This window comes from Dendrobates tinctorius, unplaced genomic scaffold (assembly GCF_039654945.1).
Source record: "Dendrobates tinctorius isolate UK_male_01 unplaced genomic scaffold, ASM3965494v1 ptg000250l, whole genome shotgun sequence".
NCBI lineage: Eukaryota > Metazoa > Chordata > Amphibia > Anura > Dendrobatidae > Dendrobates > Dendrobates tinctorius.
The window spans coordinates 41,168,713-41,192,099 of NW_027361917.1; the positions used below are offsets into that span (position 1 = coordinate 41,168,713).

At 42.7% G+C, this 23,387-nt stretch overlaps 1 protein-coding gene and 1 long non-coding RNA gene across 5 annotated transcripts in view; one reads left to right on the forward strand and one right to left on the reverse strand.

Annotated features, from left to right (window-relative positions):
• TTC13 (tetratricopeptide repeat domain 13) overlaps positions 1-23,387 on the reverse strand; it is a 193,075-nt gene that overhangs the window by 16,103 nt on the left and 153,585 nt on the right. For all 4 annotated transcript variants that reach the window (XM_073557640.1, XM_073557641.1, XM_073557639.1 and 1 more), the window contains 5 exons: positions 22,194-22,277; positions 20,743-20,827; positions 18,411-18,517; positions 15,943-16,078; positions 7,986-8,065 (listed from right to left, as the gene is read on the reverse strand). In XM_073557640.1, the coding sequence (XP_073413741.1) occupies positions 7,986-8,065; positions 15,943-16,078; positions 18,411-18,517; positions 20,743-20,827; positions 22,194-22,277 (492 nt within the window). The remainder of the gene's footprint in view (positions 1-7,985; positions 8,066-15,942; positions 16,079-18,410; positions 18,518-20,742; positions 20,828-22,193; positions 22,278-23,387) is intronic.
• Positions 559-18,398, forward strand: LOC141063538 (uncharacterized). Its single transcript, XR_012224895.1, has 3 exons — positions 559-685; positions 18,054-18,221; positions 18,330-18,398. It is a non-coding gene; the product is annotated as an uncharacterized lncRNA (long non-coding RNA).

The following is a 23,387-nucleotide window of genomic DNA, read 5'->3' on the forward strand; positions in this document are numbered from 1 at the left end:
ACCCCAGCTGGTTTTCACCTTGCACACCATGCAAATGTATTCAATTTTGACCAGTGTCACTTTAGGATGTAATTACTATGGAACGCTTCAAAATATCCCAGCAATTCTGAAACAGTTCAGAGATTGTTTTTTCATGACATGCTGTACCTCATGTTAGTGATAAATTTTGGTTGATGTGATTTGTGTTCATTTATGAAAATATTGAAAATTCGCCAAAAAAAGGAAAATTTAGCAATTTTCAAACTTAATTTTTATGCCGATAAACTACAGCATTTTACAGAAGATTCATTGGACCATAAGACGCACCCCAGACTTTGGGGAGGAAAATAGGAAACCTTTTTTCCCCAATAAAATGGTAGTGGATCTTATAGTCAGATTTTAAGGCAGCTTACCGGGGGGAAGCGGCTGTGATGGAGTGGAGGCCAGCGGCAGTGTCATCAGAGATCTCAATCTGTGCCTGCGCCACCTCCAGCATCCATCTTCTCGAAGCCCAACGCAGCGAAATCAAAGGAAGAGGACTTGGCTCATCGCCAACATCTAATAAGAGCCCAGGGCTCCCAGCCTAGCACTGCCGGAACACTCCCTCCTCCCAGCCTGGAAACCCCATCAATTCTCAGAATTTTCCGTCCTCCTGCAGCAGCAACCATGCCTTCTGTGACCCTGCTCCACCACAACCGACCCCCAGGTAAGCTACCTTCGGATTATAAGATGCACCCCATTTTCCATTCAAATGTGTGGGGGGTGTAGTGTTTTTTATAATCCGAAAAATACGGTAGTTAATAAATAATTAAGGCTTTTGTACAAAGCATTAAATACATTTTAGTAAGCCTGTTTAATACTTTTTCCCTTTGTCATTTCTCTTTATTACACATCATTTATGGACATCTATAGTTTGATTTCTTTGCCTGTGTGGATTGGATGGGTTGTTACCGACATCTGGTGAGAATTTCATGTCAACAGCACTTTTAGCAATATATTACTTTCGAAAATTGGTGATGTGTTCAATACATTATATACATCGAGTGAAAAAAGTAACGAATATGTAGTCTAAAGGGGGATCTACTACCTGCTTTTACAATGAAAACTGCACGCTGCTGGACCCAGGTCATGCAATTTAATTTGCTTATCTCAAATATTTATCATATCATATATATCTATCTTGTGGAAGGTCAGCGCACTTAGCTGATGTAGATACAGGAACACGTTTGGTTAAAGTCTCTGGGTGGTTTATTGCATCATAAACAAAAAACTCAAACTGGTAACAGAAAACAGCCTTTATGGCTCAAGTTAAAGTAAAAAGTTCATATAAAGTCCTTCCCAGTACTTCTGGGGCAACACATAGGACAGCTCTAACAGGAGCAAACAGTCCTGCCCTCCATAAAAGCCAGGCCCATATAGTGACTGGATTACTCTCAGCATATATCATGCTGGAGAAAAAACTTATGGCTGTCACATCACACAGGTGTCGCAAAGTTTGCTTTCCTATCTCTCATGTACGGCGACAGTGATCCTGTCACAATTATTAAATTATTATATATAGATATATATATATATATATATATACACACACACACAGTAGATAGGTTCACTCGGCTGCTCATGGTTTAGGCACAGGAACAAAGTCTCATTAAATTTTCCACCGGTTTATTTAGGTACAGCATAAACCAGGCAGGGTAAGCAACATAAGAAAGACTTTTCAGAAAAATGCAAATGACACCGCCTGTGTTGCTTCAAGGACTGGGCCACTCGGGAAACAAACAAACGAAAATTTTTTAAAAACGTTCCAACTTTCCTTTATCTTCCCACACAGCTATGGAGTTCACATCTCCAGATGAAGATATGGTGAACAACCTCCTATCCACACTACAGCTGTTCACTCAATCTAGACCTAAACATGACCAATTAACCCCTCTCAGCATTTAGTGTGCTGGGACATTTTCAAGGTTCATTACACTGAAGCTAACAACCTCAGTGATACACATCTTCCCTCCACTACTTTGCCAAAGTTTACAACAAGCAAGGAAGGTAAAAAAAAGGACACTGGAAACAAGCTTCAGGTTACATACACTTTCTGGCTGAGGTCCATCACTTCCTCTCAGTCGCTGCTTTAGTGACGTTATGGCTACAGCCAATCACTGGGCTTCTGCAACACATTTCGTCTACATCGTATGCATGTATTGGCAACACAAATCCCATAAATATAAGTTGATGAGGAGATAAGGGACAACCCAGCTCCAACACCCTAAGCGCAAGCTCAAAACATGATATTAGTACAAGGAGAAGCATGAGAGCACGCAGTAAATTTCATATAGAAAAATACAAATTTTTATTAAATATATAGCAACAATACAAAACGGATAGCAAAAGATGTGCTCATGAACAATGATGGACAATATGTCCCATGAACCAACCTCAAACATCCCCCCAGATGGAATACCCAGTGAGCAACAGCCACGGAACAAAGATCTTATCTCAGATCAAGATGCCACACCAGCATCTATAAGGTAAATCGCACTAATAGCGGTAACAAAGTGTTATATGACCGATGCCTGCTATAGGTCAAAGAGCCACAGGCACAAAACCATGGAGCAACTTACCAGGGAGGGGAGGAGGGGGACGTCACGAAACGCGCGTCGGAGGCCTCACTGCTGAACCCCCTCCTACCCGGTAAGTTGCTCCATGGTTTTGTGCCTGTGGCTCTTTGACCTATAGCAGGCATCGGTCATATAACACTTTGTTACCGCTATTAGTGCGATTTACCTTATAGATGCTGGTGTGGCATCTTGATCTGAGATATGATCTTTCTACCGTGGCTGTTGCTCACTGGGTATTCCATCTGGGGGGATGTTTGAGGTTGGTTCATGGGACATATTGTCCATCATTGTTCATGAGCACATCTTTTGCGATCCGTTTTGTATTGTTGCTATATATTTAATAAAAATTTGTATTTTTCTATATGAAATTTACTGCGTGCTCTCATGCTTCTCCTTGTACTAATATCGTATGCACGTATGTACGTACTGTAAATACATTGTGGCGTGGCTAAGGGTTGTGTAGTCGATGGGAGATGTGTGTCTCATAAGAGGCTTGTCTCCATTAAGTAAGGCATAACAGATATTGCTGTATTATTGTTTTGCAAGGACCTGTGGTGAGGTCACAGTCATGTGACCAGTCAGCTGCTGGGATCGTGGGTGTGTCTACACCCTTATAATGTGGCCTGATCTTGAACAAGGCAGTTGTATGTGGGGAGGTCTAAGCCTCCCATGTGTGCTGAGACTCCCGGTCCGAGTCTGCAGCCACGGACATTTGTGTTCTTTTGCCTGAGCTAACTCTAAAGGTTATTTTTGGTGTTACGCAGCCTTGTGGGTTTATGACGCAAATAAACCACATGAACTTTGGAAAAACCTGTCTCATGGTTGTCTCCCGCTGCACCTAAGCGAGTCGAATCCCGACAACATATATTCAAGATATGTGCTCTGTGATATAAACTAATCAGAAATTATGCTCTCCACTGTTTTCTTTTCTCATTCTCAACATTCAGCCTCACAGACACAATGTGGGGTAACCCTGCAGCTGCATCCCCCTACTTTCCCTTCTTCTATTTACTTACTCTATAATTATTTTTGTGACCAAGCTGCACTTACACTGCGCAATTATCAGAAACAAGCGTTCCTAGGAATCCTCTATTCCTGAACAATTCAGTAATGTAAACAGGTTCCCAATCAAGTGACGAATGAGAAAAAGAAGCTTGTTCATGAGCTTTTGGCTTTCTTGCAAGAGAAATGTTATTGTCAGAACATTTTTTTTGACAAAGGATGCCTCGAGCGTTTCAAATGCTTAAGTATATCTTGCCATATGAACCTTGCCATTGCCATGGTCTTTTAAAGAAGCATTTTCTAATACATTTTTTGATTCAAAGAAGTTGGAACACATCTCCTTTTTCTCATCAGTACTACACGTATGAACGCACGCGGTCCATGCTTCAGCAAGCCGTATGCCGCTGTGGGCGAGTCGGTTCATTCTTTTTTCTTTGTTTCACTCTAATGGAAATGTATGCTACTACAAAGAAGGAAGAGTTTCATGTATGTACGTTTACTATGCAGTTCTGTAAAAAAAAAAAAAAAAAATACTCATTTATTTTAAAAGGAATTATTAAAAAAAACAGGAACTGGGAACCAAGTGATAAACTAGTTTGGTTTCTGAGATGCACTATTTTTAACACAGACCTTTCTGAACCAAGACCTGAACACTGACATGGGGCCAACAGAGGCCCCATAAGAAAAAAGTACAAAAGATTGGTGGTAGGTGAAGAAGTTAAAAGAAAAAAAGGGGTAGGCGTTAGATTTTGGACTACAACTGCACACTTTTTCATTATGTACTTTTTTCCTTACAAAGACCTAAAACTGGAAGACATTGCTCAATGCCCGCTCATGTACACAATTTTCCAATGCCAATATCTAGACTGCTGAGTTTACAGCAGGGATTAATCTGTGGACGTTCATAAACTCACGTCCAGACATTTGCAGCTGTTTATTATATTTGTTAGAGAAGTGATAAGCATTCAGGATCACAATGTCCTATACTGCAAGACATGTTCCCCTGGCAGAGAACATTATATACATAGACTATAGTTGCCATTTAGAGGACGTGAATTACTCATTTGAAGAGAATGGTATGTACAATAAAGCATTGACATAACCAAAGTTCCCAAACTTTTCACCAAAATAAAATTGTAAATAAAAATAAATTTCCAACAGCTGATTCCTTTTGATACTATTCCTTCCCTTATCAACTAAGCTAAAAGATCAGTAGGTGAACATCTCTTCACGGGAAGCTAAGATAGAACAGTGAAGCTTTTTCCTTTCTCAACTCTGCAATTAGCAGTTCAGGTTGAAGTCAAATTAACGTTTCCTGTAATATCCAGTCATGAGAAAACTAAACCTACTCTGAACTCTATGGCTTTATGTATCAGGACATAAAAAATAAGGTCCTTAGAACCTTAGAAGGTCTTAAAACTAGGTAAATACAATCTCAGTTAACACATGACAAATTACTTCATGTTATTATTTAACAAAAACTGGACCCAAATGCAGAAGCAGTGTGTGAAATATTAAGTACACCCCAGCAGCAATAACGTGAAGCAATTGTTTTTTGTATCAGTTTCTCGTATCGTTCTGGAGCAAGTTTGGCCCGCGATGGTCATTTCAGGAGAAAGTGCAACGGGATGTCTAGATCTGCTTCTAGCTCCTCCCCAATCCATAGAATTTTGTGAGCACTAACTGTCATGTCCTATCTCAGTAATGAGAAAATCTATATTCACTGTAAACAGTTTGAATTGAGAATGAAAGATTAATTCTGGAGCAGGAAGCAGAAAATTCCTTATCTCTAATCAGATGATCACAAATTTGCTTATTTTCATGTATATTATTGATTTATGAAACAGAAAGTTACAAAAATCCCTAACACAGAGACCAAGTGATTTTTGCGCATACGTTATATTTTTGTTTTCCTCCATTGAAAAGCTGCTTAAGGGGCTTGGCTTTTCTGTAATAAATTGCAGTTTTGAAGGACACGATTAATTTTGGTTTACAATGTACTGGAAAACAGGAAAAAAATCCAAGTATGGTAAAACTGTAAAACGTGCCCAGGCCTCCAAACAAATGCAATGTAAGGGTGCTGTGGACCCATATAGTTAAGATGGCGGCAACACAGGTGCAAGGATACCGCTGAAATAACCGCTCACAACCTACCAATCCATGGAGGGGGCGGTATTCTTGTACCTGTGTTGCCGCCATCTTAATGGGTCCACAGCACTCTTACATTGCATTTGTTTGGAGGCCTGGGCAGGTAAGCATCTCTGTCTTTTTGCTGTGGTTTTGAATTTTTGGAGGATTTTCAAGTCCTCTTTTTGTGCTATTTCTGTTTATGGTAAAACTGTGAATAAAGAAAAAAAATGCAATTCTGTTACAGTTTATTTTGTTTTATGGCATTCATTCTTTTGAATGGATGACCTCACAGTAAAGTTTAGAATACTTTGGTTTACAGTCAGGTTCATGATCGATTCATTGACTGCAAAATGCCCAGGTCATGTGGCTACAAAACAAGCCCAATTTACTAGCCCTTCACCATTGTACATCATGCTGATGTAGGATTTCAGTGTAAAACCAGTTTCAATATACAAAGGAAAAACTAAGGGCCCAACTCATTAATGCATTTGACTTTTTTTGTCTATTTTTTCCAATTTTGAGGCCATTTTTGTGCCAGAATCTTCTTTTCAGTTGTGTAAATTTTGAAGTCCATTTTTACTTGTCTTTTTTTTCTCTGCTCGTCAATGTAGGTACGGTATGTAGTTTTTGTAATCAAGATGTTTGCAGACAATTATTTGAGACTTTTTTAAAAAGTTCTAAATTTGAGCATATCTACTTCTGCTCCCCCATGGTATTTTTTTTTTTTTTTTTTTACAACTGTTAAGAGTGCCTTGCACCATTTTAAAAAATCATGCAAATTTTTGCTCTAAAAGAAAAGCACAAAAAAGGTGAAAGTTAAAAATAAAGGGAATTTTCTAATTTATGCAAAATTTATGAAAACACGTGCACCATTTCGAAGAATTTGGCGACAACTCCAGCGAATAAAAAACAAAATTACAAAAGTGACTTGACAATGAAAATGCTGAATCGGAAATGGCCTTCTGGTTAAGCACCACAAACACCTTTGGCACCTGTCAGCTGAGTGAGGTTTTTTGGCTGATCGTTCGGCTGGCAGCCATCTCTCCTACTCACAGGAGTGCCCGCTCAGCTAAGGCCTCTTTCACACTTCAGTTTTTTGCATCAGTTATAATCCGCCAAAAAGGCGGACAAGCGGATCCGTTCTCAACTGATGTGAACGGATGGCACAGGATCCGTTTTCAGACGGATCCTGAAAATGAAGAAATTTAAAGGAATCGCTGGCCGGGAAGGAGAGAGAGGAGAGAGAGAGAGGAGAGAGAGAGAGAGAGGAGAGAGAGAGAGGAGAGAGAGAGGAGAGAGAGAGAGAGGAGAGAGAGAGAGGAGAGAGAGAGAGGAGAGAGAGAGGAGAGAGGAGAGAGGAGAGAGAGAGAGAGAGAGAGAGATTTTTTTTTTTTGTCCGGCACCCAGAAAGAAATTCGGGTTAAATCAGTGTTTGCAGGATCCGCCAGAGAAAAAAACGTTACAAGCTCCGTTTTGAAATTTTTGAGGATGGTGACGGACAGCAACTTTTGGCGGATCCTCACAAAAAACGGATGCAACGGACAGCAATCCGTCACAATCCGCCATTAATGCAAGTCAATGGGAAAAAAACGGATCCTCAAAAAAAATTAGAGGATCCGTTTTTTTTCAAAACCTGGCGGATTGTGACTGATTGTAAAAAACGGAAGTGTGAAAGAGGCCTAAGCGCTCCTGTGTTCTCTAGGAAAGAGCCGTTGCCAGATTCCAATGGTGGTGGCTAATCTCTGGGAGGACAAAAGGATAGTCAGTCCGAAATCAGACATGTTGAACTGTTATCTCAGCCAACAATCAATTTTCTGTTCAAATTGGTAGGCTTGGCCAACGTTCGTCCAATGTATATGGGGGGGTAATTTTCTTTTGTGGGATCCCCACCGGACAGTATAATTTAAGTGAATGAAGGTTAACAAGTCCCACTCGCCTAAAGAATGAAAATCAGCATTGAATTCTGGACATGCTGTTGTAGAACTCGTGTGGATTTTAGTCCTTGCAATGCAATGCAATTTTAGAAAACTACAGTAAAAAACAAAATTTAAACAACGTACATTTTGTAGAGAATTTTAGGTTTGCATTTTAACAAATATTAGAATAATTTGTGAACCCCGCGTCTAAAAGGACAACAGATATTTTTCCTTATTTTAGTTTGTGCTATCTTCATCCTGCATTTTTCTTCTGTTAAAATAAGACTAATACAAGCAGTACATTGCTCTTTACAAATATTTTATCATGATGAATGACACTGACCTGGATCCTCTGGAGAGCGGCATTAAATTGTAGAAATAATACACCAATGACAGAATGAGTTCACATACAACATCTGCCTCCTAGAAACCAGAGATGAGAAGCAGTCCAAGCATCAGTCACGTCTTTCTTTCCGAGAGCAAGGTTAAAAGCTTCATACACAATACATTATTGGTGTGTGGTTTCACAGAAATGCACTGATTCTTTCCTTGTGTAGGCCAGCTTATCTTCCGACTCAATAACTGTGGTGACATTTGCGGTGCATTATGACAAAACCATGAATATTTATTTTTGATTCATATAATACAAAATGGCCTTGGTTCAAATCTGCATTGAGAACCATTCCACTTATTGAAATACACAACGAAATTGGATATGTAGAAAGCTACAATGAACGTAGGTCTATAAATATGACAATACCTTCCGGTCACCTTGAGAATACAGAGAGTTGATATGCTCCAAAATTCTGTAATAACAAACTCAGTGGCACAGACTAATGCAGATCAATTTGGCATAAAGAAAAAGTTTGACTTTTTTGCACTACACCTAGTTGCACAAAATGTTGGAACTTTTGGCATTTTTAGGTTAGCGCGGCCACTTTTTGAAGACTGGGTGAAGCTTTGTGTGAGGAGAAATGGCCTAGCACTGTCCTACAGATTTACCTCAATTTATGCCAGAATAAGGTGTAAGTTCTAGCAGAACTATTCCAGATTGTATTTGGTGTACATCTTATTACGATGCACGGATGGCCGTAAAGAACTGCCAAATTCATTAAGAGGTGACTTATTTCAAAGGAAATCTGATCAAAACCAGTGAATATAAGGCTAGTCTTGAGGAATTTCAATCTAAGTGGATCAAATGGGTGAGTGTGGAACTGGTTACAATGGAGTAGTCACAATTCATACTACGCTGTTCTTTTATTAAAAAATTGGCAAGTGGGTGTTTCTAGTTGGGGTGTCTTGTGGTGGACTCCAATCAGCTCCAGACTCTCTAAGAATAATACTATATGCAAAAATAAAGGAAAGATAAGATAGGTGAAAACGGTAATTAGACCTACCGGTAATTGTGTTTCCACCAATCTATCCTGACAGCACACTGGAGGACGTCCTTCTCATCCGTAGTGGGACAGGAAACCACAAGAGTTTAAAAGGATCCTCCCCTTCCCATCCCTCAGCGATTTCACAAAGTAACACATCTGGATGGATGCAAACATAGACTTTATTTAAACCAACATTCTTCATACACATGTTACATCACAGTTGTATGGAAAGTATTATCGGGAGGGATCTAACAGTGCTATCAGGATGGATTCCTGGAAACACAATTACCGGTATGTCTAATTACCGTTTTCCAGGTCACCACCTGACAGCACACTGGAGTAGTACCAAAGTATATTGGTCCTAGGGCGGGACTACTGCATGGAGCACTTTTCTCCTAAATGCCAGCTGTGTGCATGCTATGTCTATTTTATAGTGTTTGGAGAAAGTACTAAGACTGGTCCAAGATGCCGCCCTGCAGATCTGCACTGCCGAGGCTCCCCCCCTTTCTGCCCATGATGCGGCCATGGCCCTGGTTGAGTGGGCTCTAAGGTTCCCCGGTGGATTTTGACCCTGTGCTTTATAGGCTATGGTAATAGTGATCTAATCCACCTTGGTATTGTCGATTTTGATGCCTTCTTCCCTTTATTAGGGCCTCTAAACTGGACAAAGAGATTACTGTCCTGCCTCCAGGGTCTGGTTGCGTCCAGGTACCTGAGCACAGTTTCCCTTACATCCAGGTTATGGTAGGTTTTTTCTCTGCTATTTTTGGGAGACCGGAAAAAGGAAGCGAGTACTACTTCCTGATTCATGTTGGAGTTTTAGACAACTTTGGGTAGGAAGGCCGGGTCGAGTCTTAAGACTAAGCGGTCACTAAACACCTGTAAGTAGGGATCCTGGGTCGATAAGGCCTGCAGTTCTCCTAACCTCTTGGCTGAGGTGACTGCTACTAAGAAGGCTGTTTTGCGAGAGAGATTACGAATACTTATCTCTGCCCCTATCTGATATGGCTGCTTGCATAGCGTATTGAGGACTAGGTTAAGGTCCCAAGGTGGTATGCTCTTCCTAATTAAGGGTTTTAGCCTTTGCACCGCTCTCGAGAACCGGGCTACCCACGGGTGTGATGATAGGGCTGTGTCATAGAACACGCTCAAGGCTGCTATCTGCACTCTCAGAGTGCTGGGTCTAAGGCCTTTCTTGATCCCTTCCTGCAAGAAGTCAAGTATTTTCGGGATGTCGGGCTGGTCAGTTCCGACTGTCTCCTATCCACAAAAGCTGCAGAACTTTTTCCAGATTTTATTATATATTGCCGTGGTCACGGGTTTCCTACTTGCTTGTAGGGTAGAAATGACCTCGTCCGATAGACCCCTTGCTCTTAGGACCAGCCGCTCAGGATCCAGTCTGACAACTGGAAAGCTTCTGGTTTTTGATGTAGGACCGGACCCTGATGGAGGAGGTCTTTCCTTCTTGGTAGGGGAATGGATTCCTCGCCCGCTAGCTTCCTGAGTAGGGGAAACCAGCTTCTTCTTGGCCAGTAGGGAACTACCAATATAACGCTGGCTCTGTCTTCGCAGATTTTCCTGAGGACCCGTGGAATGAAGGCTAGGGGTGGGAAGGCGTACAACAGGCCCCTGCTCTAAGATTGTGATAGGGCATCTATTCCTGCCGGATTTCGAAGGGGGTTCAGGGAGTAGAAGGTCTTGAGATTTGCGTTTTGTCTGCGAATAGGTCTACCGTTGGTTGTCCCCAACGATCGCACAGGCTGCTGAACACTTCGTCGTTGAGCTCCCAGTCCATTGCAGTTACCCTTCTCCTGCTGAGGAAGTCCGCGATCTGGTTCCGGGAGCCCTCCAGATGTATGGCTGACATTGAGAGGACCTCCCTCTCTACCCATCTGAAAATCTGATCTGCTAAGGCCTGAAGTGTTGGATGCCTTGGTCCGCCTTGGTGACAGAGAAAGGCCACTGTTGTGGTGTTGTCTGACAGGATTTTGACGTGTTTGTTCTTCACGTGAGATCCGGTGATGAGCAGCACTTTCCAGACCACATGTAATTCTCTGACGTTGGAGGATCTTTTGCTGTTCTCCGGACTCCATCGCCCCTGGTAATACCTTCCTGTGACGTGTCCGCCCCAGCCGAATAGACTTGCGTCCGTTGTCACTACAACCTCCGGGGACTGAACCCATGAGACACCCCTTTTTAGGTTTCTCGGAATGGTCCACCATAGTAGTGATCTTCTGGCCCGGAGGGTTAACAGTATTTTGCTGTCCAGAGAGGTCTGCCTTCTGTCCCTGGACGCTAGGACTGTGTGTTGCAGGTTGCGGGAGTGGAACTGACTCCATCTGACACAGGAAATACAAGAAGTCATCAGCCCCAGGACTCTCATTACGTTTCTGACCGATACCCGATTCTTTGAGAACTGACGAATCTTCATCGGCATCGAGGTCTGTTTTTCGGCTGGTAGATAAGACATCCTTCTTTCTGAGTCTAACATGACCCCCAAGAATTTTATTCTGGACTTGGTTATGAGATCTGATTTTGACCAATTTATGATCCAGCCTAAACTCTGCAGCGTGGAGATTGAGGATTGACAGTCGACCCGGAGCTGGGTTGCTGAATCGGCTATAATTAGGAAGTCGTCTAAATACGGGACCACCGTGATATTTCGGGCTCTTAGGTAGGCCACTATCTCTATCATTACTTTTATGAAGACCCTCGGGGCTGATGCTAGGCCGAAGGGTAAGCAACGAAACTAATAGTGGTATATTGTGCCGTCTCTTTCGACCGCGAACCTGAGGTATCTTTGGTGATCCGGGTGGATAGGGACATGAGAATATGTGTTTTTTAGATCTAACGTGCACATTACCATGCCCTTCCCCAGAAGAGGAATCGTGGATTTTATCGATTCCATTTTCAAGCGCCTGTAAGATACCCATTTGTTTAGGGGTTTGAGGTTTATTATGGTTCGGGTTTCCCCTGAGGGTTTTTTTTATTGCGAAGAGGCTCGAGTAGTGTCCTCTGCCTTCCTCCTGGGCGGGAACAGGAGTAACTGCTTCCATGTCTAGGAGATCTTGAATGTCCAACCACATGGGGGAAGCTGAACTGAGATGTGAACTGGTCACTAAAAATCTGTTCGGGGGCAGGGAGTTGAATTCTATTTTGTACCCCTTTGAGATGACCTGCAATACCCAGGGGCTGGAGGTGACTTTCTGCCATTCTCCCGTGAATTCGAGCAATCGCCCCCCTACTCTGGTAGCGTCATTTCTTCCGGGAGCTGGACCCTGGGACGGAAAAGATGTTATCTCTGTTCCTATTTCTACCCTCGCCTCCTTTGGGGTAGCTCCATCGACCCGACTTCCCCTTCCCCCTGTAGTCCGTTCTCTGGTTGTAACGGGGTCTATGAAAGGGCTGGTATCTTTTACGTTTCTCCTCAGGGTACCTCTTTTTTTCATCTGAAGCTTTCTCCAAAATGTCGTCGAGCACGGGCCCGAAGACCCTGCCCCCCAAGAAGGGAATTGAGCAAAGTTTATTTTTTGACTGCATGTCGCCTGTCCAACTCTTAAGCCAGATAGCCCTTCTGGCTGTGTTGGACAATGACTGGCTTCTGGCCGTGAACCTAACCGATTCTGCCGAGGCGTCAGCCAAAAACCCCGTAGCTAACTTAAGTAAGGTGAGGGACTTTAGGATGGTTTCCCTCTGGGTTCTATCTGACAGATGCTCCTCCAGGTCATCTATCCATAGATGCATGGAGCTTGCTACCGATGTTGCGGCTATATTTGTCTTTATGACCACTGCTGAGCTTTCCCAGGCCCTTTTTAAGAGCCCGTCCGCTTTCCGATCTGGAGGTTCCTTCAAACTCGCCGTCTTCTTTGATACCTTAGCTACGGGAATGTCTATTTTGGGGATCTCCTCCCAGACTTTGACCTCCTCAGGGTCGAACGGCAGATGCGACCTAAAGTCTCTGGGAATAGTTAACTTTTTCTCTGCTTCCTCCCACTCCTCCAGTATCATCGCCCGTATGTGGGTGTTTACTGGGAAGACCATCGAAGTCTGGGAGCATAATCCTCTGAACATTTCGCCCTGTATTGAGAGGGAAGGAGGGGGTTCCTCAATCTGCATAGTCTGCGGCAACGCCCCCAAAAGTTCATCTGTGTCCCCAGACCAGAACAGGTATTTTCTTCCCCTTTCAGGGTGCTCTCTAATCTCTTCCTCCTCTGCGTCTGAGTTGGACAGAATGCCTTCAGATGACGTATCCGACTCCCTCTGTCTTTTCCTGAATGACTGGGGGTTCGCCTGCGGGGTCTGGGAAGTGGCAAGGCCGGATACCGAGGCTTGTACTTCTTCCCTAATTATCGCTCTCATGTTAGACATAAAAGTAGCCTGCTCCTCCCCCATTATACGCCTTGCACATGCGTCCTTTAGCTTCTTAGAGCAAACCGGACACTTCTTATCCTTCCGCTTAGGCTCCTTTTTCTCAGAGGTAGAGGTTCCCCCCTAGAACATATAAAATAAGGGTTCTGTGGGGTCTATCTTTACGGGGCTCTGCAGTGACCTCTTTAGAGGTTACTCACGTGACCCTGGCACTCTGCTCCTGCCTCCGTCTTAGCCTGGTCCTCCATCTTCCTGTTGGCGATGGAAACCGCTGCTGTCTGCTGACCACTGTGGAGGAGACACAGACCTGTAAGCGGTGACGGGCCCCTCCTGCTGCCTGGCCCTGTGGAGCAGAGCCTGCATACCACTCTGTTGCGCTGCCGATCTCGCCTCCGGACGCCTGCCCTTCTCCTGATGGGCCTATGCCGCAGCGGTGTGCCTGGTACCGGGTGGTCGCCGCCTGAGGCGCCTTAGTGGCGACGCGGCCGGAAGTGACGCGCCCGTGACGAGCGCCCCGGTCTCAGACGCGCGCCCTGGCCTGCGCGTTCTCCGGTGGGGCGGTGCCCCGGACTATGACGCGCGCCTGCTATTGCGCGTTCCTGCCTCCGGGTAAAGCGGCTCCTCCAGGCATAGCCTCCCGTCGGTGGACCGCTTGTGGGCCCTGGAAACCCCAGAGGCGGTCTGGCGGTGGTGGCGTCCAAGGTCGAGAGCCCACGTCAGGAGGAAGCGACCCGGCGTCCGGGAGCAGCGCTACACCGGAGTAGCTGAGGGACCCTCCATCGGGTGTCAGCTGCAGATCTCAGCAGGTAGGAAGGGTAAGGCTGGGCCCACCGATCCTGACCATCTGCATGGAACGGCCGGATATTCTCTCGTCGTTCCTATCCGCAGTGGTACAGGAAAAACACTGAGGGATGGGAAGGGGAGGATCCTTTTAAACTCTCGTGGTTTCCTGTCCCACTACGGATGAGAAGGATGTCCTCCAGTGTGCTGTCAGGTGGTGACCTGGAAATGGGCAGCATTGTGGCTCAGTGGATAGCACTGCAGTCTTGCAGCGCTGGAGTCCTGGGTTCGAATCCCACCAAGGACATCTGCAAGGAGTTTGTATGTTCTCCCCGTGTTTGCGTGGGTTTCCTCCCACATTCCAAAGACATACTGATAGGGAATTTAGATTGATTGTGAGCCCCATCAGGGACAGTGATGATAATCTGTGCAAACTGTAAAGCGCTGCGGAATATGTTAGCGCTATATAAAAAAAAATAAAGAAGAAATACCCTTAGGTCACAAGAGTGTGCGCCTTGTGAGATATATGAAAAAGCATATGACAGGCTGCTGCCTGCCTCTTTATCCGGACCTCCCTGGATATGGGTACTGTGGGTATAGCAGACGAAGTCCAATAATAGTATAATGAGGTTCCATCAAGTGCCATCAGCTGGTTGTGCTTTTCACTTGATGAAAACTTTGGTTCAGTGTCCAAACAATTTGTTTTAGCACTTTTATCACCATATATTTTATTTGATGCTTTATCTTAGCTTATTTATTAGTTCCAAAAAGTAAACTTGAGAAAAGAATCCAGCTCTGCGCATTCTGATAATACCAACTGACAGCACCTTATAGAACTTTATTCTTCTTCTATTGGAATTCATCAGACGTTGTAAAGACACACCATTTTGGTAAGAGAAATGTTACAGGTGTTGACCACTACTTGGACAACAGCTTGTTAAATATTAATACAAGATACTTACCTCCCGTACCAATGCATAGCCTTCTGGGAATCACGCGGCACTGTTATGTGTTGGGAGACCTGGCATCGACATTGCCAGAACGGCACAGTACCGGGATTATGTGTTACTTTGATTTTGTAAGGGGGACTACTTTATTTAAAAATAAGTTGTCCTTGTAGATAGTGGATCACTTCTTCAATACACAGTTGTCCTATTTATATATTTCTAGTAGGATTACTTTGAGAAATGTAATAAAAATTAGGAAGTTGGTATTACTACACAGTCTGAACCTCTCCAATCAAGGCCGACATTGTCATTGTGCAGATGGAAATAAAAAAAAAAAAAAAAAACCCTTTAGTGCTTCGCAGTATAAAAATATGCATTATTTTTATACAGAGATGCCCTAATTTCTTTTACTCCCACGAACTACCACTGCCATTCTGGAAGATTTTTCTTAGCAGTCTCTCGTGTGGCATTCTGTAGCTGGCATTTTATTACTCTATTCACACATGTATAGTTGTCGTGACTCTTCAAAAGGTTAGAGTTTTCACCATCACTTAATTTTGCATCCTACCATCAACGGTATGACATTATGTGCTGCGCTACGCTTCTTTTTCCTAAACCTGTCACTTTGCAGGGTTGTACGCCTTTTCACAAGTAGGATTGGTAACACCCAGTAGTCGCTTAGGTTATCCATTTCTAGGAATAACCGTGGAACGCTACTGACTAGAGATACAAGATGCAAAATTTATTAAAATCGACATGTGTTGGCTTAGATTATTTGTTGGAAATTTGGAAAAAATGAATTTACTAAACAAAAAATTCCACTCACTCCTAGTTCTGTAGAAAGCGCCAGCACCTTTCCTTTTGCTGTAAGATCCTTATAGAGAGACTCAATCTCTGCATGGTACAGTTGTGTTCTTTCCTCTGTTGTCTGTGTCTCCACTGAAAACAAAATGTTACCAATTCTGAAAGAGAATGTGCAAAACATCACAAACGAATATTACTGATGAGAAAACTTTGAAGGGGTTATCCAGAATAAGCAGTTCTTAGATCTGCAAGCCTCCAGCTATCCGCACCCATAGGCTATGCGCCCATGATCAGGAAGTAGCAGCGTTTTGGATGCAGTGTATTTTCGCTGCCTTCTATTGAACGCAGGTAAATCGACAAATGTTCAATGAACCGTGCGGATTTACCACATCCAACAAATTGTATTGTGGAAATTTCTGTTGCGGAGACTAGTGTCCCCAAATTGACATGGTGTGGATCTGAAAAACGCACCACATGTCAGTTTACACGGGTGATCCACTCTACTGTAACATCTGGTCGCTGCATAAATATGCAGAGTCAAAACCACAGCAATTCCTGATCGTGGGCATGTAGCCACATGATCAGATGTTTGAAAGAGCCGTGGACAAAATGGTTCCCCATGATTTACTTAGGCGGAGAGGGTAGTTGGGTGTATGTTACATACGCACACACGTAAAGATGACAATTTCAATACTGCTTTCAAACACTGATAGTGACATTTAAATGGTTAAAATTAAGCAATCTGAGCAAGCTCCAGTCACTGCAGTTACAGGCAGATGCTGGGTATTAAACAAAGCCATCATCTGTTGTGTACGACGACACCACGGCTCCTGAGATCACTTCCTATAAAATGTACATCTCAGGTCGTGAACCAGCTAATACAGGTATTGTGATATTTTCTCATTTAAAAAACTAAATCAAACTAGGGAAATGGCAGACTATTCTGTAAAACATATTTACCAAAATATTTTCTGTGCCGTTTGTTGAGCTGCACAGGAGGCTAGAGGGGAGATTCTACCTATAGACACAGTCATGGCCACATGGGAGATGGGAAACGGATGCAGTAATTAAAGTGAACCTGACCGCAGATACATGCCCGGTCCACGGGTAGCATCCATCAGAGACTGGCTGTAGGATCTCAGCCAGGTATGTTTGACTGTGAAACACTGGGCATTTCAGAAAAATATTCACTTTAAAAGCCACTGGAGAACAAGCCATACAGAAGCCTAATCGGACAGAAGGGTCCCTGGAGGCTTCTTCCTGCCTGCTGCGCTGACAGAGAGAAGTCAGACTGAAATTATATAGCCAGTCACTGATACGGGCGCCTGGGGATTAGGCAGCATGTATTAGCGGTCACGTTCCCTTTAATTTATGCCAGGAACATGTGGCAAGTTTCTTTTCTAAAGCCCAATTCTGAAACCAGCAGTGGTTTTTCTAGACAGACTTTTTTCTATCCTCATCGAACATCTTTGAGGTACATTTAGCCATTACCGCTAGGACAGACAGTTGACTTAAGATCTTGCGTGTTCTAAACATGAAACCACTAGAAATATCCTCCAAACTGGATGATCCACATTTTTCCTGAAAAGGCTTATTCCCAAGTTAGTGAGATGGGCCCCATTTCTGGCAGTCCTAGAATGGCGGAGGTTGAGCATGTGTACCTCCGCTCTCTTTAAAACAGTTCTCTGCAGAGTTCCGGCGTTTTCAGAGCTCTGTTCCTATGATAGCTGGGGGTCCCAGCAGTCAGACCCCAAGTGATCAATAAGTTATCACCTGTGCTATGGGGCTCCCTCCACATATCATTAGTCTCCTGGCTGTATTGCTGATCACACACTTCACAATTTAACATGCAGGTTCTCACAAACTACTTTACAATAATAATTCAATAATATTTTCAATACAAAATATTCCCAGCAATGTTCTCAAAGACAATGGAAACCCCACAGTCGCTTGCTAGTTTATTACAGGAAACAGCAAAAAAAATAACCTCAAGCCAAACCGCTATGTGAACCAACACAAATAATAATATGGCTCTGAAAAATCGAGGTTAACTCTAATTTGTATGAATGCAATATGTGCATCGCTCAAGTGTCTGCAGCTTTTTCTTTTCAGTTGCCATCCTTTTCTTAATAGGTTTGCTCTCATAAGACGTCTGTTTGAGCAGATACACGTATCCACCATGAAGCAACAATTCTAAAACACCTTTTCGAAGACCCTGAATTGTTCCATTCCCCTGTTATTCCGACTGGAAATTAATGAATAAATTGACAACAGGGTGTTTCGATTCCTTTTGGTGAAGGGGTAAGTCTTCACTGGTCGCCAATGACTTTACATTACCAAATTGTGTAAGGACTCAGCCCCCTGCCGTTGCCATCCGGTTATCAATTTTTTTTTTTTTTATATTTCTAGGAGAAATAACAGAAGAACAACAAAAGAGTCCCAATCAGAAAATAAATAAAAGAGGTTCACATGCAGAAAGGTGTCTCTTACTTGTCTCCTGTTATTGTTATTGTGAAGCCATCATATTCTTTCCCCGGATCTTTCAGGCTGGGAAGCTTTGTGTTTACTGTGAACCCATCTCTCGTTTTGCTATTTAACTGTTTTCAAAAAGATAAGTATTAGCAAATTATAGGCGAATAGGCGGATTATTTTATTTAATCTTATGTTTTTTTACATATTCCTGCAGGCTGCAACGAACTATTCTTTTAGGAACTAATTTTTATTAAGTTTTATAAAATTTGACCAATCAAAATAAGCACAAAATTTTCAGATTTTAACAAACAAAATAGACAAAGAAATCAATGAGAATGGAGTACATTAATGTTTAAATGATGGAAAACATTTCCCTCAGCATCAAAACATATGCAAGGAACAATTCTAATGAAACCAATTCCATAATCCGCCAAATAACAGGCAACTGAGTGCCCTGTTTATATTGGAAGGTAGGAGGACGTTTATAATAAACACTATGGAAATTAAATCAAAAGACTATAGACTGGCAATTGATAGATTCATAGCAGGAATATATTTCTACAATGCGATATTGTGGATACAATTATAAAATGGTAATCTAATTGATGACAATATAACTATCACCCCTAAATTTGTCAGTAAGAAACTTTTAAAAAATAAATAAATAAAAGCTTGGATAAATTCCAATTACTCCTTCTCTGCCCCTGAGTTCAACAAGTTCTGGCTTAAAGGGTTAGAGTTAGATTATAAAACAGACTGCTAATTGGTAATCATTTACCGATTGGCGGTCGTTTAGAAGCCTGTTTACACAGGCAGGGCGCAGTACATGATGTGCATAGGCTGCCATTGTTCTTGACAGTGTGAGTCCTGTTCTGACTATGGGTCATGCATCTCCAAGACCGATGATCTTTTGAGCTGTGCAACAGATAATTTCACCTGATGAATGAGTGCCCATGAGGCAGCCTTGTTTACGCAGGAAAAATAATTGTGACATCAGTGTTCTTAATAACGCATGTTCAGAGTCATCTTTCAGTGTAAATGCAGCTCAGTCTCATCATCTGTAAAATTGCGAAGCACTAGTAAATATAATTATTTTAAGGTCTGCTTAAAAAAGAGGGATTTTTAATTTTATTGTTTTATTAGCTGTGGTTGGTCTCCTAGGAAAGTAGTGCAGCGCATACAAGTTCTTTCCAATAGAGCATTTAAGCAATGCTCTGAAACTAACCGGATCCAGCCATTTTCCGTGCATCTGCACTATTTCTGATGCTGCAGAGGCAAAACTGCTTCGGCTTATATCAATGGAGAGCAGAGTTTGGACCGGCGTCATTACTATGACACTTGTCCGGACTGTCAATCAGAAGTGCACCACTCTTCGACAAGCAGGATGCTGAGAGGCATGAGTGTGCTCCTGATTAAGAATTTGGGACAATCCCTTTAAACCACAGAATTGTCTAATGTGAAACAGCCTGTAATATAGCGATTCCTTGCCTGACAAGACTGGGGTCGTGAAGGCACAGACTGTCACATAAGACTTAGGGCCCCGTCACACACAGCGAGATCGCTAGCGAGATCGCGGATTTTGTGACGCATCAGCGATCTCTCCAGCGATCTCGCTGTGTGTGACATCCATCAGAGACCGCCCCCCCCCCCCGCCGGGTATCGCTGATCGTGCAGGATTGTCCTGGGCCATTTTTTGCTTGTTGGTCTCCCGCTGGCCAGCACGCATCACTGCGTGTGGCATCGGGAGACCAACGATCAGCGACGCTTCACGCTGGTATCTAGGGTTAACAGCGGGTAACTAAGAGCCGCACGGCTTTTGGATACCCGCTGTTTACCCTAGATACCAGCTTGCTCGCTGTTCCTGATCTCTGGAGGGGCTGTCTATGTGACAGGTCACCAGCGATAAGCCTAACTATGTCTCAGCGATCCCATCCATGTCAGATCGTTGGTGGGACATCATTGTGTGTAAGGGGGCCTTCAGAATAAATTTAGATTAGTAATGAGCAGATGAAAGGAAAGTCAGGCAGCAACTACACCATGCTCCTATCAAGCGCAGGCAGCAACAGGCGTCATGTTTGTCCAAAAATAACTTTACAAAACAGAATCCCCTTTACACCAACAAATTACACTATTTAACATTTATCCCACATTTTACATAACCCTAATGAAAAACTTGATGATTTTCATGAAAGAAACTAAAATATAAGTTTTCAGTGTTCACCCAGTGCATAGGCTTTTGCCCTCTTCTATCGCCGCTCAGTGCGCTGCCTTGACATACGGGATCCATTACAGGATCTTTAAAATTCTCTGACAGTCTGTGGCAGCAAAGAATAAACAGAAGAAACGTTACCTTCATTATTGGCAAGAGGTCTTCTACCTTATGGACTTTCTCTAATGCATCTTTGACTTCTGAAAGACCTCTTGGATTGTTGGCACTAAAATAAAAATTACATTTTTTAAGAAATTAAAAGGAAACCATATTCTACCTTGAAGGCAAAAAGGAAATTGTCAACACTTCTAATATTTAAAAGGCAATCCAAAAACAATATGGCCTATAGTTTAAATCCAGTTTTTGTTTTAAAAGTCTAATTTTTATTTTTAATAGATTGTGATATGACAAAAAAAAAAAAATAACTCCTGAAATTTTCACATTGGCCACTGGGGCTTATTTTTACAATAAATCCATATGTACCATATTTTTCGGATTATAAAACGCTCCGGATTATAAAACGCTTCCCAAATTTTGAGGAGAAAAATAGGAAAAAAAAATGTTAATAAAATGGTGGTGCTTCTTATAATCCATGCGTTTTAATTGCTTACCGGGGGTAGTGGCAGGGTCGCTGCTGGAGGAGGCCGGAGTGGGGTGATGCTGCAGGCCGGGAAGAGGGGGTGTTCCGATGTGCGGCGCGCCGCTGCGGGTGTCCGGTGCTGCTGTGGGGGCTCTGCCGACATTTTGTGAAAGGCCAGAGCCCCTGCAGTTCCATGGTTTCCTATGCGGTGGACTCCGCGAAAATGGGCGCCGGGGACGACACATGCGCAGATGGAGATCTCAGCACCAAGACCTCGGGAGATGAGATTTCAGCGCTGAGATCTCATCTCCCGAGATCTTGGTGCCGAGATCTCCATCTGCGCATGCGCCGTCCCCGGCGCCCATTTTCCCGAGTCCACCGCATAGGAAACCATGGAACTGCGGGGGCTCTGGCCTTTCATAAAAAGTCGGCAGAGACCCCCGCAGCACCGACGGACACCCCCTCATCCCAGCCTGCGACCTGCAGCAACGTTACCGGTAAGGTGTATCCGCATTATAAGACGCACCCCCATTTCTCCCCCAAATTTGTTGGAGGGGAAAGTGTGTCTTATAATCCGAAAAATATGGTACATTAGGGACAATGAACAGACTCTGACCCCATCTTTTTTTATCGAAGCATTTAATCAGCATGTGCAAAAATCATTGTGAAGGGAAGGGAAGTAGTGAAATTGCCTGGTGTGATTGGTGGATACTATCTTATCAGTTGTCAAACAGGTGTGACCGATCATTGCAACCCTTCATTTGATAAGAAGTCTAAAAAGCCTCAGTGAAAAATGCAAGACTTCTAATATTTTTTAACCCCCCCACCTAACACACAAAAACCTACCACCCTAAGAAAACCCATCAACAATTGTTATTTTCTGTTTTTTTTTTTAAATACATGTAACACCAACAGTGGATTTGAATAATAGATAAAGAAAAGCCATAATCATAAAATTAACACATATAACTGTAAGATTCCAAATACTGACAAGCACAAATGAAATATTTACCTGTGATAAATGATTATCCGATTCTTTATAAAACTGAGGATCTTCTCAAAATATTCCAGATATCGCATATTGATGACCTGGCCACTGTGAAAATTAATATTAATTACATAAGACTGTTTGTCACACCTGCTTGCCTTTTAGAAGTTAGACGCTATGAAGACCTTTGACATGGAAAAATGATTTTTACAAGTTAGTGCAATTTTATTGGCCAACTTTCAGTCTGCCAGCTTCAGTTGTTTATTAATTTTTAAAACCCATTTATGAATTCGGCAGCCTGATCCAAGTTTCAGGTCATTTTCATGCCGAGTGTCCCTCTCTGTAATATAGGCTGGACGTGAGGTCTTAATCATGAAAGAGGGGATGTATAAATGAACCAAAATACAAAAGGTATAATATATATACCTTTTGTATTGCTGAATATAATGCTGTCTGCAGAACCTGCAGGGCACAAATCAGATTATCTAAAGCTGACAATGAATTGAGGCTTGCAAGAGATGTCAAAAGCAATAATAAAGGATTTTGGGGATATGTCAAAAGTAAAAGAAAAGTCAAAGATGCTATAGGATTTTTACAGGATGAAAATGATGAAATGGTAAGACAGGATGTTGAGAAGGCCGAACTTTTAAATTCCTATTTTGCATCTGTTTTCTCTCAGAAAGGAAATGTGACATCAACTGTTCTTCACTGTCCTATTAAGGGAATAGAAGAATCCAGGATATCTATAAACAGAAAGATAGTGAGGAAACACTTAGCTAACCTAAATGAATTCAAGTCTCCAGGTCCAGATGAATTACACCCCAGAGTACTGAAGGAGATAGCAGAAGAAATTTTTGAACCCCTCTCCATAATCTTTGAAAATTCTTGGAGAACAGGAGAAGTCCCAGAAGACTGGAGAAGAGCAAATGTTGTTCCTATCTTCAAAAAGGGGAAGAAGGTGGACCCAGGCAACTATAGGCCGGTGAGTCTGACTTCTATACCAGGAAAGATCTTTGAGCAAATTATTAAACAACATGTATGTCAGTACCTGGATAAGAATGAAGTGATTAAACAGAGTCAGCATAGGTTTGTAACTAGTAAGTCATGTCAGACTAACTTAATTTCCTTCTATGACGGAATCGATTGGGTGGATCAAGGAAATGCTGTAGATATAGTATATCTTGACTTCAGCATAGCATTTGACAAAGTATCTCATAC